This window comes from Ammospiza nelsoni, chromosome 6, assembly GCF_027579445.1.
Source record: "Ammospiza nelsoni isolate bAmmNel1 chromosome 6, bAmmNel1.pri, whole genome shotgun sequence".
Classification (NCBI taxonomy): domain Eukaryota; kingdom Metazoa; phylum Chordata; class Aves; order Passeriformes; family Passerellidae; genus Ammospiza; species Ammospiza nelsoni.
In genome coordinates this window covers 21,723,339-21,747,791 of record NC_080638.1, presented here as the reverse complement: position 1 = coordinate 21,747,791, position 24,453 = coordinate 21,723,339, and the positions used below count along the sequence as shown (strand labels likewise).

The window sequence follows — 24,453 nt, the reverse complement described above, 5'->3', positions numbered from 1 at the left end:
TCCTACAGAGAATGTTGACTGTGGGCTGAATTTCCAGCCCAGTACCCCTGGGAAACTCCCTGGGCACTGTGGGGAATCTGTGCCAGGGTGGGTCTTGTTTTCTCACCTGCTTTCCTGAGTGGGAAGTGGTGCTGGCTCTGCGCAGACCTGTCCCAAGCAGGGAAGGGGCAGCCAGGGAAGCCAGCCAGCCTGGCCTCTTTCAGGAGCTCAGACACCCATTTGCTGGCTTTGTCTAACACACAACCTTCCTTCAGGGTGAGGGAGCTGCACTCTGCCAGGCCCAGGAGTCCTGCTCTGCCATGGGGAAGGAGCCAGGCTGGGAAGGAACAGGGAATCCAGTTAGGAAGGTTTTCTACTCTGAGACTACAGCAAAATTAAGGAGTTTGCATAACTAAGCACACCATAAATACCACAATTTGTCTCTCACTAGACCTGCAGCTTCTCCTCTGGAGGACACAGGTTGCCTCTAAGAGCCAAATATTTTCCATCTGCTGACTCAGTGGCAAGTGCCAAAAGGCCTTCCAGGTGAACCTGGACCTAAAAAGAAAAGGCAACCCAAACCCTGCAGTGTTCACCCTGCTCCCATCAGTGCCAGCAAGATATACTGCAAGTTCTCTGATTGATAAAAGATTAAAAAATAAACCAAGTTGCTGTCCATATGGCTAGGACCAGAAGCAGCTCTGCTTCCTGGCAATAAAAACATGTGCTTGGCTATGGGGAATATCAGGAAAAAGGCCAGTGGTACTAAGAATAGACCCATCAATACATTTATGACAGAATTGCATGGACACAGAATAAATCACTTACCTTAAGAAGGAAACAGAGTAAAAAGGGAAGATTCAGTATGATGAGAAGTGGCTCGGTCTAGGTCATTATTGAAGTAGAAGGTAACAGACTCCAGGAGGTGGTGAGAGAAATTCCTTCTTTCTGTTCTGACAGCTCCTCCAGGAGGTTTTCTCAGGTTGGTGACCACAAGGGTAGGAAAGACCCACCCTGTGGCCCTGTCACGGCCATGTGACATGGTCAGCAACCACAGTGCAACCCAAATCAGAACCCTGTATCACAATGCAAGTGTTTCTCATGCTGCAGCTCTGGCATGGGGACAGGGTCTTTGCTTACAGAGGACTGGAAGCTTCCTCAGCACTGCTCAGCACTGCCCCTCAGAGCTGCTCCCAGGGCCCTTCCAGGCCAGCCTCACCATGGCACAGCTTTCCAGCCACCTTCAGGTTCACCCAGCCTGGAAAAGAAGAGCACTTGCAGAGGCTTGTGCAACCCCACGTGGCTGTAAATGTGGTGGTCATGACCATACACTCAGTGTGGTTTACAGAACAGGTTGTGTTTACTTCAGTTCACAAAGTAAAGCCACCAGCTTTAATTCTCCATAAAAACAAAACAATGGGGCAAGTGCATGATTCAGAGGGCTTGGTGCAAATTTTTGCAAAGTAACAGATACAAAACCAAAATAATTAAATCATACATACATGTAAAACAAAAGAAATTCAAGTTAAAACCAGGACTAATTCCTATTAGCCCTAGAGATAATCCAAGAATATGTCAGGAAATAAATACATTGTTCTAGTTTTCACCATAAAAGAGGGTGCTGCTCTCTGATCGAAATGGTTTGGGTATTTACAGAAGGCAACTAGGCCACAGGAGAAACAGAAAGAAGAAAAGCATTCATGAGAGTGAACTGAAATGCTGCAGGGTGACCACTTCCCCACACACCTCGGTGTGACTAAGAGAAGACTCAGTCACAGCAAGGGCTGAAGAAATTAACTGTGAGCAGGACACCATCATCTGCCCCACGCTGGAGGGACTGTGCCAAGGGAGACCTGCATGGTGTGGCTGCCACCACAGAGATTCTGCAGCTCCACCACAATCCATGGCTGCCCTGGGGCACATGGCAGTAAGTTGGCCTGGTCAGGCCAATTTATGAACAAGAAAGAAATTTATCCTACAATCCACCTGAAGGGAATGCTGCTTAAAGGCACATCTCCCTGGCCTCTGCTGGATGTGGGTGCTCTGAGGAAGAGGAGGCAGCCAGCACCACTGAACAACTTCTCCTGGCATGGAAAGCACAGCTGCTGATCCATCCAATCACTGGGCCTTTCCCCAAAGGCCAAGAGCTCTGGTGACAGGAGGAAAAGGAGGCTCTTCCAAGTACCTCTCTCAACATTGCAAAGCACAGCAGACAAAGCAACACTCTCATTTACCAAGGCAGCCTGGCTTGTGCTCATAGCTGGTGTTTCTGATGCTTTACTGCCATATAATAACCAACTCTCCTTTTGCTGCATGTGCTACTAATGCCAAATCCTGTCAGGTCAGAGCTGTGCTCCAGTGCAGCCAGTGGGGCAGAAGATGTTTAATGCCTAACAGAAGCATGGAAAATTCTGCAGTTAATGTCATAGCATGCAAAAAAAACATCCCAGAGGCTCATCCTAACCTTCTGTTTCCTTGTCAAGACACACTTATTTACCAAGTACCACTTGGAGTAGATTCAAGTGGTAGTTGTGTTGTGTCCATATTTTCAATGGGGTTTGACATTTAAGGCAGCACTGCAGTTCACCTCTAAGCCTATAATAACACTTGCAAATCTGCTTAGCAAGACACCAGCAGAGCATCCCAGGGACAGCTGAAACAGATTGGCTCTGTCCCCACAGAAGCAGCACTGGGGTACCAAGTGATGCTACAAAGCAGACACTGCAGGCTGCAGTGCCTGACACAGACACCTGCAAACTGGACCCACTCCTAATCTTCACAACAAAAACAAAACCAAAGACTGCAAAGAGCCCTCACTTTATCTTAAAAGCAATACTGCACTGAGTCAGATACCACTGGAGGTCAGGAGCACTTCATGAATGCACTGAGCCAGGACTCCTTTCCACACCCACTGATTATCCTCAGTCTCATGAAATCCACAAGTGCTAAAAGTACCAGGGTAGGCTCAGGATGAAATACTGATCATCACCTCCTGATCTGCAGTCACGATGGCCCAGTGCTGAGAAGCACCTTTACATATCCTACCCATTTGATTTTCTCCTTCATCATAGCCCTATCACCACCGAAATTTTGAGAGCAAATTGATTCCAAATGCCAGGATGTTCAGTATATTTTGCACCCAATTTACACACCCCAGCCATCCTTTGCACCCAATTTACACCAGAAGCCCCAGGATATGACTGGAACCAAATAAACTACATATGAAGTACTCAGCTCAGATTCCACATATACTTGGTTCTCTTCAGGCCTGGGGAAAAAAGCAAGTCTGATCAATTCTGATTTGGACTTTTCATCCATGCCCATGGGAAGCAAAATGAAGGATCTTCTCTCACAAGCCCCCTCAGCAGATCTTTCTGCAGGATGCAAATGGCTTCAACCCTGAGTTCATCTTTAAAAGAGAAATTAAGTGCTCAGCCTTCACGACGAAGCACCAGAAGCAAAGAGAACACTGAGCACAGAGGCCTCCGCTGCAGGGACAAAGAACAAAGAAGAAGCACAATTGGGAAAGAGGGAGAAAAGCAGAAAGAACTCAATTTGTATCATACCAAACAAAAACAAGGAAAGGTGTCACCAAGAAGTTAATACTAATAGAGAGAGAAACCTTACAGAAGGCAGACTGTGCTGTTCAACAGCAAAACCTTTGCAGCCCTCAGTGGTCACTTGGGAGCAGCCTGGTATCTCCACCAGCAATGATCCCAGGCTGGCAAAAGAACCTATCTAGATACCATTCTCAGCCATATGAACCCTCGGGCCCATTTCAATTACATGAGCACCATTCCCATTTTTCTCCTCTTTCCCCAGCAGGGATGACACACCCCTTAGTCCAGCTCGGTGCACACAGTTCTCCGCCTCTCAGGCAGCCTCCTCCTAGCAGACAGAGGTGCAGTTGAGCTCGGCAGGGTCCTGCCTGCCGGCTGCGGGCGCCTCGGGGCCGTCGGCGATGCTGGGCTCGCTGGAGCACTGCCGGGGCCCGAAGCAGCTGGGCTGCAGCAGCAGGCACTTGTCAGGAGTGTCCTGCTCCTCCACCACCATCCCCGTGTGCATCATGGAGGCCATGGCCAGCAGCTGGAGGTCCGAGTGAGCGTTGGCCACCGTGTGCCGACGGATGCTCCCACACTTCTCCAGGTAGGCCTCGCCCTCCTGCTCCGTCAGCGGGGTCAGGGCCTTAGGGCAGGATCTGGAGTACCTTCTCTCTGGAAGGGAAAGAGGCAGCAGGAATGGTCAACAGCACACAAACAGAGAGCTGCCCACACTGCTGGGCTGCTCTCGGGAACAGAGAGAATTCAGCGTGCAGCTACAGAGTGCCCACTTCATTACCACTGGCAAGCAGTCAGAAGCTCACTAGTTCATACTGCTAGGTGTTGGGAAAGGAAATTTGCCTCTGCCCAGAGAGGAGAGACCTCCCATCCTGCTGCAGGGGCTGCTGCCTGCAAGAGAGGTGAGCCAAAATGTCACCAGTGCAGCCAAGGGACTCTCCTGAGCATCCTCAGAGTCTTCTCTTTTATCAAGGGGTGAAAACCAAGTAGGTAGTGAACCTCACATGGAGGGTCACTAAAATAAGTGACATTAAAGTGGCACAAGTCTCCAAAAAAACATTCAGTGTGGATTTGAATTGCCATGCCTGTCTCTGAAGAATTTCTCTCAGGACGTGCCATTAGCTGTTGTCAGTGTGAAATTCCTGATGCATACATTACACTGTCTCTACATCTGCCTAGGAACAGGCTATTCTGTTGGCATTATCCCACCATATTTTTTAAAGATCATGCCAGAAAAAGGACATTTCATCCACTTTGCATCACATCTGTTTTGGAGGCTGGACACAGAAAACACCTAAGAGTGCACAGGAACAGTCCACAGCAGCCTGGGAAGAGGGGCACAAGGGAAAGGCAGGATTTGTGCTGAGGAGGAGAGGCAGTGGCACAGAATGCCTGGGTGTGGGCTGTACAGTCTGCTCAGCAAAATGTCAAGGAGGAAAATTGCCAGGTCTAAAGCACAGCCCCAAGGTGCAGTCCCCAGTGCAGTACCATGAAGCACATGTCAATTCTGACACTGAAAGCCTGAAGGAAGGCAGGGGTCAGAGTTTTGCCCTGGCTCACTGTAATCCCACCCCAGCAGGTTGAATCAGACACTGTTACTGTTCCCTGCTGGCTTCCACCTCCTGCAATGTTCCAGGTGGTTTTGGACACCTCCTGTGGGTCTATCCCTGCAGCAGCTGATGGAGCCATTCCCTATGTGTCCCTCTGTTTCTCACAAACTTCACTCAAGTGCAGGGTCTCATTTCATAGTCAGAAGCCTTTAAACCATATAAAAGGCTTCCAACCAAGACTGCAGAAGGATAAGAGTAACAAAACGCAAAGCAAAGCACTCATCACTGAAGGTTATCCGAGTTTTGGAAGCTTGTATCAGGAAGAAAAGCAAAAAACAAACTATTTGTTGCAGGGAGGAACAGGTGAGCAGCCTTCACCCTGTTACTGCCAGGAATACATCAATTCAAAATGGTTCATTCACACTTATGAGTATACAAAAATCACTTCTGAGGCTGGTTACAGCAAATACATTCTTAGGTTTCATCTGCAGCCCAAGCCACAGCAAGCTGTAGTGTTAAAGGGCATTAGGATATTACTCTTTTGAGAAAAAAATTAGGTGAAATTAGTCTAAACTCTAAAAGTAAAGCAATGCATTTATTGCTTTACTTTTCCCCCTTTACCTTCTTGGCCACAAAAGAAAGTCTCTTAAGGGAGTTGCTCTGCATAGCTTAACTAGAAACTTTATTTTTATTTTGGTGCCTTATTACCAGGAATATAAACTGGGAGGAGTTTTTCTGGGACTTTTTTGCAACCAACCTCAGATCAGCAGTGATGTGTGGCTGTTTTATCTTCTCTCCTATCCCCAATACAAACCCTGTTTCTTGGCCAGCTGGATCCCTTTGGCATACTGCATCCTTACCATGCAGATTATGGCTAATTCACACAGGCAAAGCAAAAGGCAAAAAGCTAACAGACCAGATGGAAATGCTGCCATCTACAACTCCCCTCTGTGAGGGGTCCTGTCCCTTTCACACCTCTCTGCTTTAAATCAGTTTAAGAGACAGCAGCCTTGCAGGCTGAAGCCTTATGTAGAGTCCCAGCTGGGAGCAGACACCTTCAGTCACATTTCCCAACACTCATTTACCCTGAAGCTCCAGTCCAGAGGGCAGTCTGGCCTCCAGAGCAGCTGTGTACAATGCAAGCACACCCAAAGCCCAACAGCCCCTCCCAAAAGCTACTGTGGGGAACCTACTGGGGTTCACCATCATTACAGGCTGCCCCGCGAGAGAAGAAACTGGTTCTGAGAAAGCAAAATGATAACTGAAAGAGGGAGAGGGAAGAGAAAGAAGTCTGATTACAAATGAAAAATAAGGAAGAGAAGCCCCCTCCATAGCAGCACTGTGAAAGTACCAAGATTATTTGTAGAAAAGTTCAGTTTTGCAGTCCCTGTCTTGTACTGCAAAAAGAAATTCCTTCTTTCCTCATGATCACCAAAGGGTGGAGCAAGAGTAAAAGGCCACCTTGGAAATATACACAAATAAATGACAGCTAAAAATCAAAGTAAGTTCAATTATTTTAAGGCATATAATCTTTACAAGGCCAGCTTGTGTAGGTTTTCTTTTTTTTTTTTTTTTTTTTTTATTAATGGCACAAATGCTTGGTTCAGCTGGCAGAAATCCAGAATGGCTAGAAACTTCAGCACAGGTCAGGCAGCTGCCTTTCAAACAATCCCAGCATCATGCACTTGTCCATAAACAGCAAAGCAATCAAATCTGTCAAAGTCCAACTTTTACAGGGGATTTTGGTCTGATTGAGCCCTAGGATCAGATCTGCTAATCCATGCTGAACTGTACAACCATGCTCACTTGCACAGAAGATATCTGATTGCCCAGCAACCACAAGAATAAAAATCTTGAGCCACAGTTTTCCTAAAGCAATGCCATGGGTTTATTACAGGCACAGATTGTCTGAGTTCCAATTAAGTTCTCCTACCACAAGACCATCTCTGCCCATATGCTGCTAAGTGTACTACAAGGCACCTTGTGGGTCTCCAGCTTGCTACCATTTTGCATCAAATCAAAGGCTAAAGGTAGTAAAAACAGAGGGAGACTAGAGCTTTCTTCACTTGTTCTATTTAAATTTCTTGACCATCAAATCAGTAACACTATGCCCATTAGCTGGCCAAGCTCTTCTGACTGGCCACACATGTGAGCAGAGCTCCTGCATCATGTGAAGAAGGTTCCCAGAATGATCATGCTCTTCCTTAAGCGAGGTGCCCATTCTCTCACCTGGATATGTTTATCCACACTTTAAACACAGAATTTTAATTTGGGGTTTTTTGTAAACAGAATCCTCAGATGGAAGGAAGACTTTATGCAAAATCCCTGTCATCCCTCAGAATTGATATGCAACAGTTCAGCTGTTTGCAAAAGCTGATTGATTCAGCAGTTGAAGCAGGCTAGCAAGCAAGCAGCAAAGGACCAGGTCTCTCACTGTGGTGAAAGCAGTACACCAAGCATGGACAAAGGGGTTTTAGAATCCAGTCCATGTCCAGAGAGAGGGGAGACATTGTGGGGGTCTGGGTGCAGTGATAGGGCACTAATAGCTCATTAGGTCATGGACAAGAAAAAGTCTGTCACACAAACTTGTATCCAGAAACATTAATCAGGGCCTTTTCAAGGGTGTTTTAGCCTTTGTTTTCTGTCTCTCATGGAGTCATGCACTGTTTCCTTTTCCAGCACCAATGCCTCCCATTACCCAACCTGTGCACCCCAATAATAGCTCCAGTACAATGTGCATGTCTTACCAAGCAAGCTACCAGAGGAGCTGTGATCCTCACACAGACCTAAGAATGGTGATACCACCTGCTTGACCAGTTCTTCCAGCTGCAGATAGCCCTCAGTGGGACCAGTAGGCTCATGGACACTCTGAAAATCAAACACAAAAGGTCAAATTACCTTTAAAAGATTTTGGAATAAAGTCTGGGGTCTGTCAATTCTCTGTGTGCTGGAATATCCCAACTGTGTCAGTGAAGCTTTTGGAGCTGATGGAGGTTTGGGTGCCTTTCAGGTCAATCTCCTTGTTGAAGTTACAGCCACGCCCTATGGCCATTGAGCAGACAGATCTTTTTCTGAGCAAGTGACAGGAAGGTACAAAATGTGCTCACACTGAGGATATGCACAGTGCACTGCAGCAGTGACATCATGCCAGGGTGGTTCTACCAGAAAACACCTCTTTGTAGAAAAGCCTTAACGCACCCTGGACAAAGCACTGCTCTTTCCCTAGGCAGGACTGCAGGCAAAGCACCCTTTGTGGTTCAGCTTACAGTTGTGAAGATGGTAGATAACACCAACCAATTTAACAGCAATTTCAGAAACCTTTCACACTTAACTTCATGCAAAGCCTCAATAAGCTTTTTTCCTCAAATGTGTTGCTTTGAGATTCTCTTTGCTCTCAAGAGTCTTGTATTAAAAACATTCATGGAAACTGAGGTAGCACTTTAGTATCACCTGCTGTTCCAGTCTGGGTCACTGGAGCATCAGAACAGTGAGAGTTCATACAGAACTACCAGCTTAGCCACTTTGCAATTTTGGTTGTGCCTCATAAAGTTTAATTCTCAGACACCCATTATGTTGGAGAAGAAATAAAAGTCACCAGGGTGTGTGGTATGTTGGAGGGAAGGGATGCCATCCAGAGAGACTTTGAAATGCTCAAGATATGGGCCTGTGCAAACCTCCTGATAATCAACAAGGTCAAATGAAAGGTCCAGCACATGGCTCACAGGAAGGCTGGATGGAGCTCTGAACAGCCTGGTCTAGCGGAAGATGTCCCTGCCCATGGCAGGCAGGTTGGAACTGTATGATCCCCTCCAAGCCAAACCATTCTATGATTCTGTCAACTCTAACATGTAAGATGGCATTTTTTCAGGACTGTCAGGCTGGGCAATACGAGAAAAAACCAAAACTGGCTGTATTTGACATGCTTGGAAAGTATTCTGTTGAGACCTGGAAAAAGAGGATAGTTACCACAGATGCTCTAGATCTCTTGGGAGAGGCCTTTGAAAGATGGCCTCTCATTTTGCCTGCTGCCAAAAGGTATTTCTCCTCTAATGGGCACTACTCAGCATCCCAGCCAGCCACGGTGCTGATGTCAAGCAACTAGAGCCACAGTCCATTCAAATTCCATTATCTGCTGTGATGGAGACTTGCCCTGTCCTTGCAAAGCTGAGAAATTATGAAAATTAGGGCACAAAGAGACATTCAGACAAGCTAGAAGATGAAAATTTGTGTGAAAAAGAGAGTACTGACATTGTTCCTAGATGTGGAGGAGAGGTATCAAAAAAAAAAAAAAAAACCCAACAAAACCCAGCTCTTTCAAGGCAACATCTTTACCTGTTCCCAGGAAAGCTTGGGGCATCCAAATTCAGCTCTCATTTTAACACTGACCACTCCCAAATAAGCACACATCACGCCCCCTTCATCACACCCTCCACTCTCCCCACTTTTCCTCCAGTGTTTGTATGATTTCAATGAGGTCAAGATACCCAAGTGAGTCAGATGAAGAAGAGCAGAGGTTCCCCACCTGCAGAATTAACAGCATCTGGACAATGGAAGCTGGAACCTTTGTCTGGATCAGGGGGAGGATTTCTTCCAACTTTACTTTTAGCAAGACCAAGTCTCTGAAGCCAAGAAGAGCAATCTGACGGATAGTCAACTCCTGACCCTAAAAAAACAAAGGCAAAATCCAAGCGTAGATAAAGGGATGTGTGAGCATCATACCAGCACACGGGCACACAGACAGGAGGGTTTATTCTGCCCACTGCTGCCGTGGCAGAACACCCCCAGTCATTCATGTTGAGGATTCATGATACTCTTTAATTTCTTCCCTCTCAGTCTCACAAATTCTGAAGTGGGCACCGTCTCGTCTGTGGCATCACTAGGTTTGGAGCAAAGCCAGAAATGGGCCTGTAGTTCACCAAATGACTATGTATGTATTCATAAGCCCACTTGCCATCCAATTTGTTCACAAAAAACCCCAGGCTGGATGTAGCTTGTGCTTCTGGCACTTGGAAAAAAAGCACACAAGGTTTTGTAGGGAATTATGTTGTTTCAGAATATTTCTTAACTAAACCTACCTCTGACCTATACTGTACCCTCTTTTTGCTCAACATCTGCACTTGCTGATATGACAAAAATCTGCAAGTAATTCCATTACAGATTTTAGGATTTAGCCTGGAGCAAACCTAGCAAGACTGCTTGAACCAAACATAATTTTAAAAAGCAACAGCTTTAATATCGTCTGCAAGGCATTCCTATTTTACATCAACAACACAAGTGAGCAGGCATAACAGATGATATAATATTTCTCAACATTTTTAAACACAGTCTAACTCCATTTGGCATTCTGGTGTTACCACCTTCCCTCTGCTATGTTTAATATCTGCATGACTTTCTCTTGCCCCAGTGCAACTCAGCAGCAGAAATTTTTCTGCCAGCTCTGCCTAGCACTTTCCAGCCTGAAAAGTTTGCTTTGTTCTTCTCAGTATGTTAATCTCTGCCCCATGGTCTGCTTGGGAATCATTTTATGATCTCCATAACACACTCATAACATAGCAAATATCTAGCACTCATAACATAGCAAATATTTAGCTAGAAGAAATTAACAGCAGGTAATCATTAATTCATAACAGGCTGCAGGTCATAATTAACAGCATCATCAATACGTAAATATGAATTAAAACCAATAGTATGGAGGGGACCTTGGCCATAAAAAAAGCAGTTTGCTGTTTTAAACCGTCACTGTGTAGGGAAAAAACGTGCAGGAAAGACCAGTACCTATCTTGAAACTATATCTCAGCAGCTGCAAACTTTTTATTTATATTATGCAGTTTAGTCCCATTAACTTCATACCCCACTTCAAAATGCAAATATATTTCTGTGCCAAGCAAAACAAGATTTGCTATTCTTTTTTCCACACCAATAGTCACATCAACAGCTGCAACTCTACGAAAGCCAGTGAGTGACCTGTTTACATAGTTTCCCTCTGTACAGCAATTTAACCAACTTGGCTGCTTAAAGGTCATATTTCTGCAAGAGCTATGAGCCTTGGGGTTAAACTTAGCTGAGATAGCAGCCACACGAGGCTGGTGTGAGTTACTACCTTTGGTAACATACACTCACACTTGTGGCTGACTCAGTTTCATTCTCAATGGGTAATTGCTGGGATCACAGAAGAGCACAACTAAAAAATCCTGCTGGTATTTGCAGGAAAGGATACGGAATCAAGAACAAATTGACTTTCCTATCTACCAGAGCAGTGTACAAAGAACTGCAGCGTGATGGAAGGCACTCGCTGGATGAGCTCTCCTCACATGTTGTGACACACCACATAAGTGGTCACATACAGTTCCCTTTTTCTAGGAAAAGCCCAATCTTGTTATTAGGACACTGGCCTGGCATAAGAGCAACTTCTATTTCTTGCTGCACCAGCAATTCTCTCTGTGGTAGCCTAGAGCAGCTCACTCTGAGTTAAATTCTTGGATGTATTTAGGCAGCTTAACCCATCCATACATACAGTGTAGTACTTAGGTGCCTACAAAGCTTTAAATATCCTGCCTGTTTAACTTTCAGTTCCTCATTCAGAAAGTGGCAATACTTCCCAAACTTAAAGCTTTGCTGATATATTTTGAGTGACTCAGATATTGCAACAAGACAAATACAGCAAAACAATTATGCTTTCAAAGAATCTCAACGTCCTATAGTCATCCTTTCACCACTAAGTTAATTCCAAAAGCTTTACCCACAGTGTTGTAACTTCTGTCCCATTTTTCATCACAGACATTTAATAGCAGGGCAGTAGATTTTTCTGTTAAGTGGCAGAATTATTAGCATCAGTGGATATGACACAGTCAGCTCAATTGTTTCCACAGTACACAGGTAGCTGCTGTGCAGAGAAACCCCTGCCTAAACAGGTCACTCCCTCACTGAGAGTTAGCTGCAAAAGGAGAGAAGGGGAGGGTATTATAGTTGCACAGTTTTACCTGTCAAACACCTACCTTCAAGCATCTGGAGCAAGGAAAGAACAAAAATAAACACAGCAGAAAGGTTAGTGTCTGTCTTCGTAGAAGTCCTTTCTCTTTTAGGAAATGCCAGCTTTAATAGGATTAGAGGAAAAGGGCAAGCTTTGAGCTTTACCTGCTGCCTTTCAAATAACACAAGTGAAAAATAATTTGAAAAGGCTCTGGAAATAATGTCTTCCAGAAGAGGCAAAAGTCAGGGGGAGGAGGCTAGCATTTCCGAGAACGTCATTCTCCACATGGTACATTTTTCTTTTTCTCTGATGGCAGAAAAGTCAAAATAGGCTGGGGAGGTAATTAGACTGCTCATATAGAAACTCTGAGTAAAACTACATTAAAAAATGATACAGCTCAACACTTCTGATGGGATACTCAGCCTTCAAAATACCCAGTGTAAAAGGTTTTACATAAAGTGTTCATTCTTCCTCTACCCATAGACTTACATGTCCCCTTACTGAAGCTTCAAAAACCTGAGGATTTCCCAAAGGCACAAATGGGATATAAGCCCTTCAAAAGTCATTAGGGTGAGTTAATCACATTTTCTCCTGAGCTAGTCTTCAGATTTATACCTCTAAGACAAGCTGTCAGTGCTGTCATCTGCACCAACAGCCACAGCTATTTAAAAAAGAAGGAATGATAAATACAAATAGCCCAGAGCTTCAGTCTAGACAAGGCACAGTCCAACAGTTTCAGTATGCAAGCTAAGCTAAGCACAGAGAGTAGACAATTGGAAATAAATTCAGCCCAAAATATTGTGCTTGTGCAGTAGATTTTAGCAGCCCTTCTTATAGTTAATACTTGGATAAACTCTACTTTCTCCAAGATTTAGTTTAAAGGTTTTGACGTATATTTAGCCACTGGCCAAACAGTGCTGCTGGCAGAGAAGTTATAACCTGCCATTAGCAGGCATTGCAGTCACTTTGCTTCACCTGAGTGAACTGTAATTAGGATTACCTGGACTGGGTAGAATATTGCCTGGAGTGTAGGAAGAGTCTCTGTAAAATAGTGATCCCAGATTTCAGACAGGACATCAATGCGATCCTCACCTACGAAAACAGAGATCAGAGTAAGAGCTTTAGTGACAGGGACACTAAAAGCAAGTTGGATTTTCCAAGTACTCCCTAATTCCCCAGGTAAGGGACTTCATTTCTGCAGTTTCTGCCCAAAACTGGACATCACCCAGCTAAGCTTCCCCTTAACCAACAGAGACACAAGGCTGTCTGTGCAAACATGACATCATTTGTCTGTGCAAAACATGAGACCAATGCAAACAAAAGAGTGGAGCCCCTCTGGAACCAGAGGCTTTAACTCCACAGCCCAGGATTGTGCAACGGCAGAGTTCACAGTTAACATGCTCAACTAGCCCAGGAGAGACCACACAAAACCAGCTGAATCTGAGAACCAGCAGGTCAGGGCCAACATCAGCTGATCTCCAACATCATCCTGCAACAAGGTCAGGGAGAGCATTTGGAAGAGCTGAGCCCCCTCCAGCATCCACTCAGCACCAAGCAGCAGTCAGGTACCTGTCAGGGATCCCAACAAAGGTACTAATGACAAATAAGGCACTTGTGAAGGTTCCCAAATGAAATCCATTTGTGGCCAACCCTTATATGACTAATTTAAACATCCCCAAGTGTAACTGGGTACTTAAAACCAAGGCAGACTAAGCTGTGAATCTTGGGATTCCCATAACAGGAATACAGTTGTGATCAAATTATGCTCATAGGTCTGACTTACAGAGCTGGGCACTCCTCAGCATATGGGCCCAAAGCCTCTCAGTTTTTTAGCTTAAGGTTTGCAATGTTTATTTCAAGTTTAAGAGGAATCCCTGGACTCTCAGGTGCAAACAGACTCAGGGTTAAAACCCCAAGCTTCTGACAAAAGGATTTTCCAGGATACCTCTCAGGACTTCAGAGGCAGTCTAGACTCAAGGAGCAGTAATGGAAGATGGTCACTCATGACAGCTTTGAGGGCTCATCCTCAAGGTCACTAAAGGCCCAACATGAGGAACTGGAATACATGTAAAATTGCAACTCAAAGGAGCCTTATGACTCTGTACTGAAGTGCTTTCCTCATCTGCAGGCTTCCACACAGACTTTCACTCTGCTTGCCCAGTTTGTGCTGCTTAGGACACAGCCAGAGAGCAGAGAGCCAGCAGGACCAGATCCTGCAGACATTTCCCTTTGAGCAGAGAGCCAGCCCACTAGCAACCACAGAAAATTTCAGAGATGCCTCACTGTGTCAGGTATGATTATGGCTTCAAATCTGGAACTTCAGGCAGACAAGAAATGACCCAAAACCCCCCCAACAGCCTCCCATTACCACAACAGCCAAGTGCAAGCGAAAAAGACAACAGGAAACAGATTAATTGAATGTTTAAAATTTCCCTCCTCTGCCTCCTACCCAGGACTACAATGCTTTGCTGTCTGGAGACACAATGAAATGTCAGAGATCACTTCTCCTTCTGAAGGGGAAGCAGGAATGGTTTGTTTCTTCAAGAAATCATAAATCCTGCAGGCATTGAAAGAGATTCTGACAGATTGTATAAAGAAAAATTACGTTAAAGAGGGTGTGATTGAAAAATAGACTCAGATGAAACATTGCCATGCCCTGCAGCCACTCTGTCTGGGTGCAGGGCAGTGTAAGTTTTCCAGGAAGACAGAACTAACCAAGAAGCATGTACAAGAAATCCTCATTGCTGTGACCACAAGACCTGCAACAAGCCCACACATTATAAAAGAAAGGTGCCCATGAGTCATCTCCTGCAGTGATGCCAGCCTGCACAGTGAACTGGCTCCAGTGTCGCTTCAAGCTAGGGACAGAAAAATGAGGCATAGAAGGTGTTTTGCTGTCTGCCTGGGAAACTTCATCTGACCCAAACTACCTGAGCACCTGCAAAACACTCTTGGGCAGCTCTCAGCTTATTACAGAGTCAAGCTCAATTTTCATAATGCTAAAGCAGACCCTGGAATAGTTTTATACGAGTACAGAAACCAAAGTCTCTGGTAAGCTGTGCAGCATTCATTCTGAAGAGCTGGCAGTGGCAGGGCAGGTACCCACATTTAGAAATGCAGGAGTCTGCCTTTTTTCCACATCTTGGAAAATACAGGAGTCTGCCCTTTTTCCTCCCTCACAGGGTCAATGCTGAGGAAGCACACCCCAAGCAGGAGGCTGGCAACCCCTTAACTCCTTTGGGGCTCAAATCCTACAGCCTGCCAGCTGGGTGAGGTCACTTGGTGAAGACTGGTGCAGAGGAATCCAGGCCCAGCAATGACGTGAGATTATAAGCATCTTTTGGCATTTAATGATCCACATACAACACTCTGGTGATTAGCAAGAAATCTTCTCTGCAGGCTAAAAAACTGGGTCAAACCAAACAGCAGCTTGGTTTTGAATAAAGATGTGCTGGCTTCACTTGAGCACACAGTTTCTGAATGTGAGCAGCTCCCCACAGGTCCAGCACTGAGTGGCCACACCACACTTGCCTTGGCCCACAGGCTCTGCAGCCTTAGTTTGAACACAGCTCCATGCGTGATCGACTTCTTTCCTGAAGGATTTCATTCTCACCCAAAAGACTGTTCTTTTCTTTAAATTTACACAAGGAATGATAGTTCAGCTCTCAAAGGCATGACAGAGAAACCAAAATAATGCTTACATCAAGCTGCAAATCACATTGAGAAGTGAAAGGCAGAAGGCAGCTCCAAGCAGTTTCACAACAGATCCATGTCCAGACCAGAACTGCCATGAGCCCAGGTTCAGCTGCCACATGAGAGCCACGTTGCTGCTTTTGTGGTGCAGTTATGGCTGGTGGGAGCATCGTGGCTCTGGGACAATTCAAACAGCCCTCCCTCTCTTCAGCCTCACAGGGCTCCCAAGGGGCTGTGTGACACCCCAGGACAGCACCAGACAGGGCTGTTTGCTTTCCAGACATGCAAATCATCTCATCTGACCAAACATCAAAGCACAACTCCATTCCAGAACAGGTTTCCTACTATACTTACCTTCACACAGCTTGACTTTCTCCTCCACGAACAGCAAGCCTTTCGCAAGGAGCTGGTTCTGCCAAGGGAAAAGAGAGATATGCATTTGTCATTTATTTATTTATAATGAACATGGAAGAATTCACTTTTGTCAGATACTACCCACTCTGCATGCATTAATCTTAAGATTAGTCATGTTGCAGTGACTTCTTCCAGCACTGGTCTCAGTGTGAATGCTAGGCATTCCTTAACCCCTTCATGTTCAGCTAGACATGAGAATGCAACAGAAGAGAATGAAACATCTCCCAGAAATGGAAAGGGTCACAGGGAGGGAGTCAAGAAAATAAAATAGTTCTTACCATAATGGTGCACCCACATAAGCTATAACTCAATTACAGGATGGAGGTGATCAAAGAGTCAAATGCTATGAAAATGTCCCACTCTTCTCTTCTTTTCTGCACTTGCTTTTTGCACTTGCTTGTCTAACTGCACAGCAGGCCAAGTTCAGCTCCCTAACATCCACTTCTCTATTCCTACCTACCGTCTTTCCATGAGGCCATTCTTTTTGTATTAAGAAGTTGGATCATCTCAGTGTGCAGTGTCAAGCTGCAGAAGTGGCAGGACTCGGTCTTTCTAGATGAACTTAACACTCATGGACCAGACAGATCAAGACATCAATAAGCCTGTTTGCAGTTCAGGACATCCAAATACCTGATGAGCTTTTTGTTCCAACTTCCCCAAACAGAAGAATGGTGCAAAAAAAACAGCTATCTTTTTGTTCTCCCGACAGCACCAGGTGAATCAGTTATTCTGAAAAGCTTTAAGAATGCCAGAGAAAGGCACTGCAATCCCACATAATACACTATTACTGCATCCTAAAAAAAGGTACAGAGATCACATTGACAGAGAACATAGGCCTTCTGCCTCTCTGAAAGGATTCAGTATCAGGGTAGCCCACAACAGTCAGAGATGACTCCTCCACTGTTCAGCCTCTGGTTTTAATGGGAACGAGGTCAAGGCTGCACTTTTGAACCTTCCACCAGCCAAGGAGCAAGGCACATCCCTGTCATTCCCAGTGCACACTGCTGTTACCCCACTGCCTGGACACCACCACAGCCTCCTGATGAGTTGCCTTAGTGCATCCTGCCCCGGTGCTCCTGCTCTGCATTGGAAACCTGCCTCTGGAACCACACACCAGCCTGGCTCACCCTGACACGGAGACAGGCATCTGTGGAACACCCCAAGCCAAGAGAGCAGCACACCTCTGCATCCTCCCTTCAACAGGAAGCTATCACAAAGCTGGGTATAAAAAAGAGGAAACAATCCTCTGTGACATTCTCAGGCTGGGAGATGTTTTTCGCTTGGGCAATGACAACAGGAATTAACAGGCTGGATAAATATGGTCACATAATGAAAAAAACCTACAACATTTCCAAACATTAGCAATGAGTGGAAGGTGACAGTTTTATGAAGATCCTCTAGCAGAAATATGGGCTTTGGAGGGAAATACTAAGTTACCAGGCTGTTCATTCAAGTTTTAGATTTGTTCAACAGAAATAAATGGCTACACATAAACTGATCTCAACAACAACAAAAAAGCTTTCCAGGAAAAACTAATAGTATGAAAAAGGAGGGAGAAAGAAATCTGTAATGAAGAAAACCATAAGGGGAAAAAAGTGAAACCCACTTCCACTAGAAATATTTTTCTGCTTGAACAATAGATGTTGGAGTGATATGGCATGTTAATCCTCCTTTCAGTTCATTAAAAATAGTACTGAACTTCTTTATTTTTCAACCTGTAGCTCAAGGCAATTCTCATATACTGCAGGGGAAATTTACAGCTGGTCTTTAATACTGTTTTAGTTTAAACTACTTTGTAATATAAAGGTGTGTATATATATACACACATATGAGGATGTGATACTTATTTTCTTGTGTTTCTCTCAAGAAATATGAATTCCTTCTCTATCTGCCATAGAACATTAGATTTAATTTTACATATGTTTCTCGCTCTGGATACAATTTCCAGATACTTTGCCTAAAAGTTAATATTATTGATATTTTTTGCTTCCAGGGAGGATTTTTTTTTCTTTGGCAACTATGTCAGCAACCAAAGAACACATTTGTACATGCTAGTGAACAGCACAGCTGTATCTATTGCAAAATAGATATATTAATCATTACTCTGTGGTAACAAATTTATAATGCCCCTATGAATGTATTTTAACAATTCCATGTGCTAAAGAGATTGCATAATCTCACTCAAAGGATTTCCTTAAAAAAGAGATTAGGGCTATATAGTTACTGTAGTTACTGCAGACTTTTCACTTATCCTCTCAGATTTTTCCTTTTCCTTGGAAGAGACTTAAAAAAAAAAAAAAAGTAAAATCAACCCACACTTTATTTCCCTTCTCCCTGTCCTGAAAATATCTGGCAATGTTACTTCTCCTTCTCTTCTGCAAGAAGTCACAGGCTTAGAAACTGATTCAATCCAAGCATTAATCCCTCAGGGCAAGCCAGACAGGCAAATCGTCATTACAAAACCCTACAGGCTCTGCTGACAAATCAATACAAGCTACTCCAGCTGCAGTGGAGGTCTGTTTCAGACCTGGTCTAGATTACAAGTCTCATTTTGCTGCTGCATCCCTACTTGCCAGAAGCACACAGCTAAGAGGAAAAATAAATCTTCTATTTAAAGCGAAACCAGATAAAGACTCATACCAAGTAACCTTGAAAGGTACATTTATATGAAAAAGTTCAGCTGCCACCTTCCATCTCTTTGCAATTACAGCTGAACAGGGATGGGAGCTTGGGGGAGCAGGGATTCCCTTCCCTCCCCAAATGAGCTTTTCCTGGTTTCCAGGGTGTTTTCCTCACCCTCTGCTGGGACACCATGGGATGCTGTATGCTCATTGAGGGAGGCACAAACATGCCTTTACTCTTTGCTACTCTGCTGTGCAGAGAAACAAAGTCCCAACTTCAAAACATGTACGTGCAGTTGAGAAATCTGGAGAGAGATTTTGCAGCAGACAGAAGTCACCTTGTGAAATCTCACAGCCTGATTCCTTTTCTGAGAGCAGTAAACCAAAATAGCTGACTCAGATACACCAGTAAGAAGGGCAGCTAAAAGAAAGCTCTCAAGTAAATTTTTAAATGTCTTAAGTTTTTAAAGACAGGATTCAAAGTGAAAATAATCAGTTTTCATTTGTTCCTCAGTAAAGAGACTCTCACAACATATCTGTGATTGCTACTCCTTAAAGTAAGTCATCCTCAAACCATTTGGAATAAAAAAAATATTTGAAGGCAGTCAGCCACCACCTTATAAAACCCACACACTTTCCTGATAATTTCTTCCTTTTTTCTGGCACAGATATTTTCCTCTTTCCCTTCCCTGTTAGAGAAATTGAGGCAAATTTCTCCATGCATGCCCAATGGAGTAATACCAGCGCCACCATCCTCCCAGAAGGTGAAAGCTGTCCCAGGCACAACAGCTGGGGCTCCTCTCTCAAAGCAGCAGAGCCTGCAGTGCCCAGCACCTTCTCCCTCCCTCCCTGCCACTGCAGGATCTGGGCATTCCCAGCGGGGCCCCTCCTGGGCAGAATGGTGCCCTCGGACTGTGCCTGAGGCAGATCAGATGCTGCCTGTCAGAAGCACGCAGTCAGCAGCGTGGGTGTGGTGCCAGCCCCCAGACAGAGCCAACAGGAAGGATTTGGGGTGACAGCCATGCCACCAGCACAGCTTGCTCTGCTCTGAGTGCTGCATGCAAGCAGAAGCCTGGTGGAAAACAGCTGAGATGCTTTGGCTGCAACTCCACAGAAATCATCAAGGAGGCTCAAGCCATCCCAGGCAACTTCACATCTTGCCTGAATGCCATGTCTGCAGTACAGCAAAGTACAAATTAATCCCCCTGCTAATAACAAGTCAGTCATTACCTTTGAGGGAAAAAGGCTTACACAAACATCCATATAATTACGGATAAATTCTGCTTTCCCTTAATATCTCCAAGCCAAACATGGCTAGTATGCCTTTTAAAAGCCACCTTCATATTAACAAATTAATATTAGTTTATCAAACAACATAAGCTTGAAACAGAAGTAAACTGATCCAGAACATACTCAAATTAATTGACCTCATTTTGCTGGGTGGAAAAAAATTTTTTCTACAGAATATTACTGCATTTCTTAAACGCACCCTGTTTTACAGGCAGCTGAGGCTTTGTGTTCTAGTGCTAAACCACACTTTTACAGGCTCTACAAGCAAATAGCCACTGCTTTGTGGATAATCTGATGTAAATTTGAGAGAAAAAGCATCATCCAAACTTACTTGGCAATTATTTTCTACAAAGTTATTGCCAGCTGCACACAAACCTAATTCTTGGCAGTGTTTCACAAAATACAAATTTGTGTGAGCTGCAGTATCTCATATCTAGAGCATCCTCCCACCCCCATCTTTTTTTCTTTAACAAGAGGGGAAATACTGACAGAAGTAGAGAGATCACTTCGATCCCACATAGGGGAGAAACTGCAAGATAAATATGAAATCACATCCTAAAATGACTCTTCCTAGAGCTGGTTTTGTTCACAACAGATAAAAAAGAAAGCCCACTTGAAGAGATGAAAGTGAGGCAAGGAGGGTAAGAAGTGGAGCAGAGCAGGCAGACCAAGTAGGCAGCACTGCTACGATCCAGACCACAGCGAGGCAGGGAGCAGCTCTGGGAAAACCCCACAGCCAGGGCCCCTGAATTCACCCTGATTATCCCTGCTCCAGGGGGGATTCTGCTCAGCCAGGCCATGGCATCCTGGCCATGCTCTGAGTGGGAGCAACCTGGCTCCCTTTGGAAGGACTCACACACATCTACAGAGTGCTGGGGCCTGAAAGGAGGTGTCCCTGCTGCCACCCAGGACGAGTGCTGAGCTACTGGGGGATTCCATCCATGATAACGAACCTGGGCAGTTGCCATAGAGCCTCTGGAGCTGCTCCATCAAAGCTGCTCTAGAAAGTGCCAGATGAAGCAGAAATAATTAGCAGACCTGCAAGAACAGAGGTTCCCAGACAAATAGAACAATAAAGACCAGCTTGACCCAAAAGAGTATTGCAGACACACAGCTGAGCTCTGCAAATCACACAAGTGTGAATTCTGTTCCTTGTGCAGCAGCCGAGCTGCTGCAGGCCCTGGCAGCAGGCACAAGACAGCACTTGGCTAGAGAAAAGCTGGTGCTGCCTGTATCCAGGAGTAACCATCACTGCAATAGCCTACACAACTATTTCCTTGCCTTGCTGTGAAACAGGTAGACACAGAAACCTGTCATCAAGGAAGGATGCATCACACCCCCTGTATTTTTCTCTTTAGCTAAGCAGCCACATGGCCTTTTCAGCAGCCACATGGCCTTTCAGCTATGCTTCACAAAGCAGCCTTTCACAGGAGCAAGCAAACATCGTGAGAGATGCGGGAGTCATCTCTCCAGGCTGGAGTTCCAGGAAAACATGCAGTGGGGACCTTAAAAAAAATCTTTATGGTGCCACAAGAGAGGGAGGAGAGCAGGTTTCCCCCTATCACTGCAGCCACCGTGCACAGCTGTGGAGCCTACAGCGAGAGAAACTGACTACAGAAAGGTTCACCAGCACCACTACTGACTGCTCTAAAGGCAAAGATAAAATCAGTTTTGGTTTGGACCCAGGCTCGCCTCATTGTTGACACCACTTGCTTTTCAGCTATTTATTATCCTCTTGCTGCCTGGACTTTGCTTGACACCTCAGCAGTGTGTGCTCTCACACGCTGCAGCTTCGCACGAACAGCAAGCTGGGTCTAATTCTGAGTCAGGATTTGCGGGTGCCTCTCCGCTGCAGCAGGCTGGAAATTATGTAACAGCTTGCCTCTGGTTTTGAGACATCAAAAATCTCATTGGATTAGATGAGGAAACACAGTCCACTTGCCATTCCTCACCTACCAGCTCTCCCAGCTCAGGGAGTGGACATCAGGCATCAGCTCTGGGCATTTGACTTTCTGCATTTGCAGCCTATGGGTTCTGGGAGAGGATACAGTGCCTGGGAAGGGAACAGGTCTCTCTGCCTTGGGAGGAGACAGTTTGGAGTTAATAGACACAAATGCATTTCCATTTTGTCCCCCATGAGTTTCAAGATTAACAAGTCATCCCTTCCAGAGGTTTTTTTTCAGGCTGTTGTAGAATGAGGCAGATAATGCATCAATTTATCAACGCTTGCTGATTTTATATTTAAAATTTTTTTCTCCACCAAAACAAGGGCCAGACAGTAAGAAAATGAAGGGAGCTTATCTGAAAAATCACACAGCTCCACCAGAGAAGTCCCAATTGCCAGTACACCCTGTTCCTCCAAATCCCAGCCTCTTACCTTCCACGGTCATAAGATTTCCACCTATTGCAGACCACCAGCAAAGGAACCCAGCAGTGAGAGCAAATGGTGCCCTGCTCGGTTATTGAGCAGAGAGGTAGGTACAAATGCCCCTCTTCAGGAAATTCTGACTCAGTTCATGGGCAAAGTCAGTCCTGAAAAACCTGAGCATGAAGCACTGCTGTAAGGCAGATCTGCAACAAATGCTGCAAGTCCCAACTATCTGGCATTTTCCCTCAGGCTTCAATCCAAGGAGAGGGGTTGTATATACAGTAGGATTGCTAAAGCGGCAGATTTATAAACACAACTTTCCTTCAGAATGAAACATCTGAGTTTGCACTGCAGCACTTATGGGAATTATATTTCTCTTTCAAAGACAAAACAGACTCATTAACTCTGGTATGATGATGGCTTGGTAGCAGAAAAAGACTGCGTAAACTCCAACCATTTCCTAAAAATTCCTTTAGCAATTTCAGGAGCTAAAAACTGTTAATTTGCATGAGTGCTGATGAAAAGGACTTGTGAGTAATTAAGTCAAGTTGATCACAAAGGTAGCTTTGTCTTACTATAAAAGCTCTGTTCCATTTTAGTCTTGAATATTCAATGCTTATAAAAATGTGCATGTGTGAGTGTATAAAATTTACATAATGTAAAATCCCCAACTCTTAAAACAAATGTGATTTTAAAGTTCCTCTTAGTGGCTCCAGTTATAAGTGCCACGGCATAAGAAATGGAAAACGTTCAAGTCAGTTTATCACATCTAAATATTACATGATCCCATTAGTTGCTCTAATTGCTGCTAGGATATTTAAAACTGCCTGGCTACAGAGAGAGCATATTCTTCAGGGTCCATTTCAATGCAGGAGGACAGAAAACGTGGTTCTTGGAATAGTTTTCAGCGGGCTTTAACAGATGTCAGAGGAAGTCACTGCCAAAAGATGCACTTCCACTCCGCTCCGCATCCTGGCGACCCACTCCCAGCACCTCCCCCATGTCAGAGGTGATGACCACAACACGTCAAAGGAAGTAGTTGGAAACATTGGGTTTTTTCTTTCAAGGTTATTTTTCAGCCAAATCAGCAGCTTGATTCAACTCTGCTCATCTTGGTGGCAGCAGTACTGCCATAATTCAGCTGGCATCAGCAGTGAAACAGAACCCACAGACAAATGAAATAATGCTGTCAGCCCTTCTTTGGCACATGAACAGTCTTTCCCCACTCCGTGGCCCTAGGATTTCTCAGGAAAGAGGGTTTCTGAGGAAAGACATTCAGGAGGGAGTGGTAACTTTTATCATGGCCATATGCCGTTAGTCTAGAGTCAGAAATAAGTCTGCATCTTACCTCACAGAGGGAAAAATCTCACTTCCAACAATAGCCTTTATCTCACAGTTTGTCCCACAACTTGCCTGCACCAAGAGTTTTACCTCAGGCTAAGTCTGACAGATGCCAAGTTGCTCCTTTTGACACTGAGCAAAAATACCCCAGAAATTAAATGTGAGTGCTGGTGGCTGCCACCCCACTCAGGGTCTAGGAAACATCCTGCCTTGTGCCGCCAGCAGCTGCCTCTGCAGTAAACAACTTGTGCACAGAGGGGCTGGGGAAGTGAAACAGAACTGCCCCTGGGGCAGGAGTTTTCTTCTCACTTGATAGCACAGCAGGGGGATTTTTTAAAGGCATGTAATCTAATAAATCACGTAATCTGATAGGAAACAACACTAGTCTTCTTTTTCCTCTTTCAAGCTGTTAGCACGCACACAGCAGCATCAGCTGCTTCAGAAAGTACAGAAATTTTCTCTCCCTTACTCAAAGGGAAGAAAACCCTCTTGTTTCCAGCAGCCCTTTTTTTTTTTTTAGCAGTCAACAAATTAAACTGAACAAATTAAAACACTGAAAACCATCAGTGCCTTCTAAAAATCATCCAGCAGGCTTTCACACGGTTACATAAGAACCTCTGCCTACCTGACCAGTGTCAATAAAACACAGCTACACGCATTCACATTTGTG

At 44.8% G+C, this 24,453-nt stretch overlaps 1 protein-coding gene across 2 annotated transcripts in view; it reads right to left on the bottom strand.

Annotated features, from left to right (window-relative positions):
- Positions 1 to 1,235: 1,235 nt before the first annotated feature.
- The window catches only part of PRR5L (proline rich 5 like), a 41,278-nt gene continuing 18,060 nt past the window's right edge, over positions 1,236 to 24,453 (bottom strand). For both annotated transcript variants that reach the window (XM_059475375.1, XM_059475376.1), the window contains 5 exons: positions 16,104 to 16,161; positions 13,057 to 13,148; positions 9,609 to 9,749; positions 7,834 to 7,954; positions 1,236 to 4,193 (listed from right to left, as the gene is read on the bottom strand). In XM_059475375.1, coding sequence (XP_059331358.1) covers positions 3,868 to 4,193; positions 7,834 to 7,954; positions 9,609 to 9,749; positions 13,057 to 13,148; positions 16,104 to 16,161 — 738 coding nt within the window. In that variant the 3' untranslated portion in view covers positions 1,236 to 3,867. The remainder of the gene's footprint in view (positions 4,194 to 7,833; positions 7,955 to 9,608; positions 9,750 to 13,056; positions 13,149 to 16,103; positions 16,162 to 24,453) is intronic.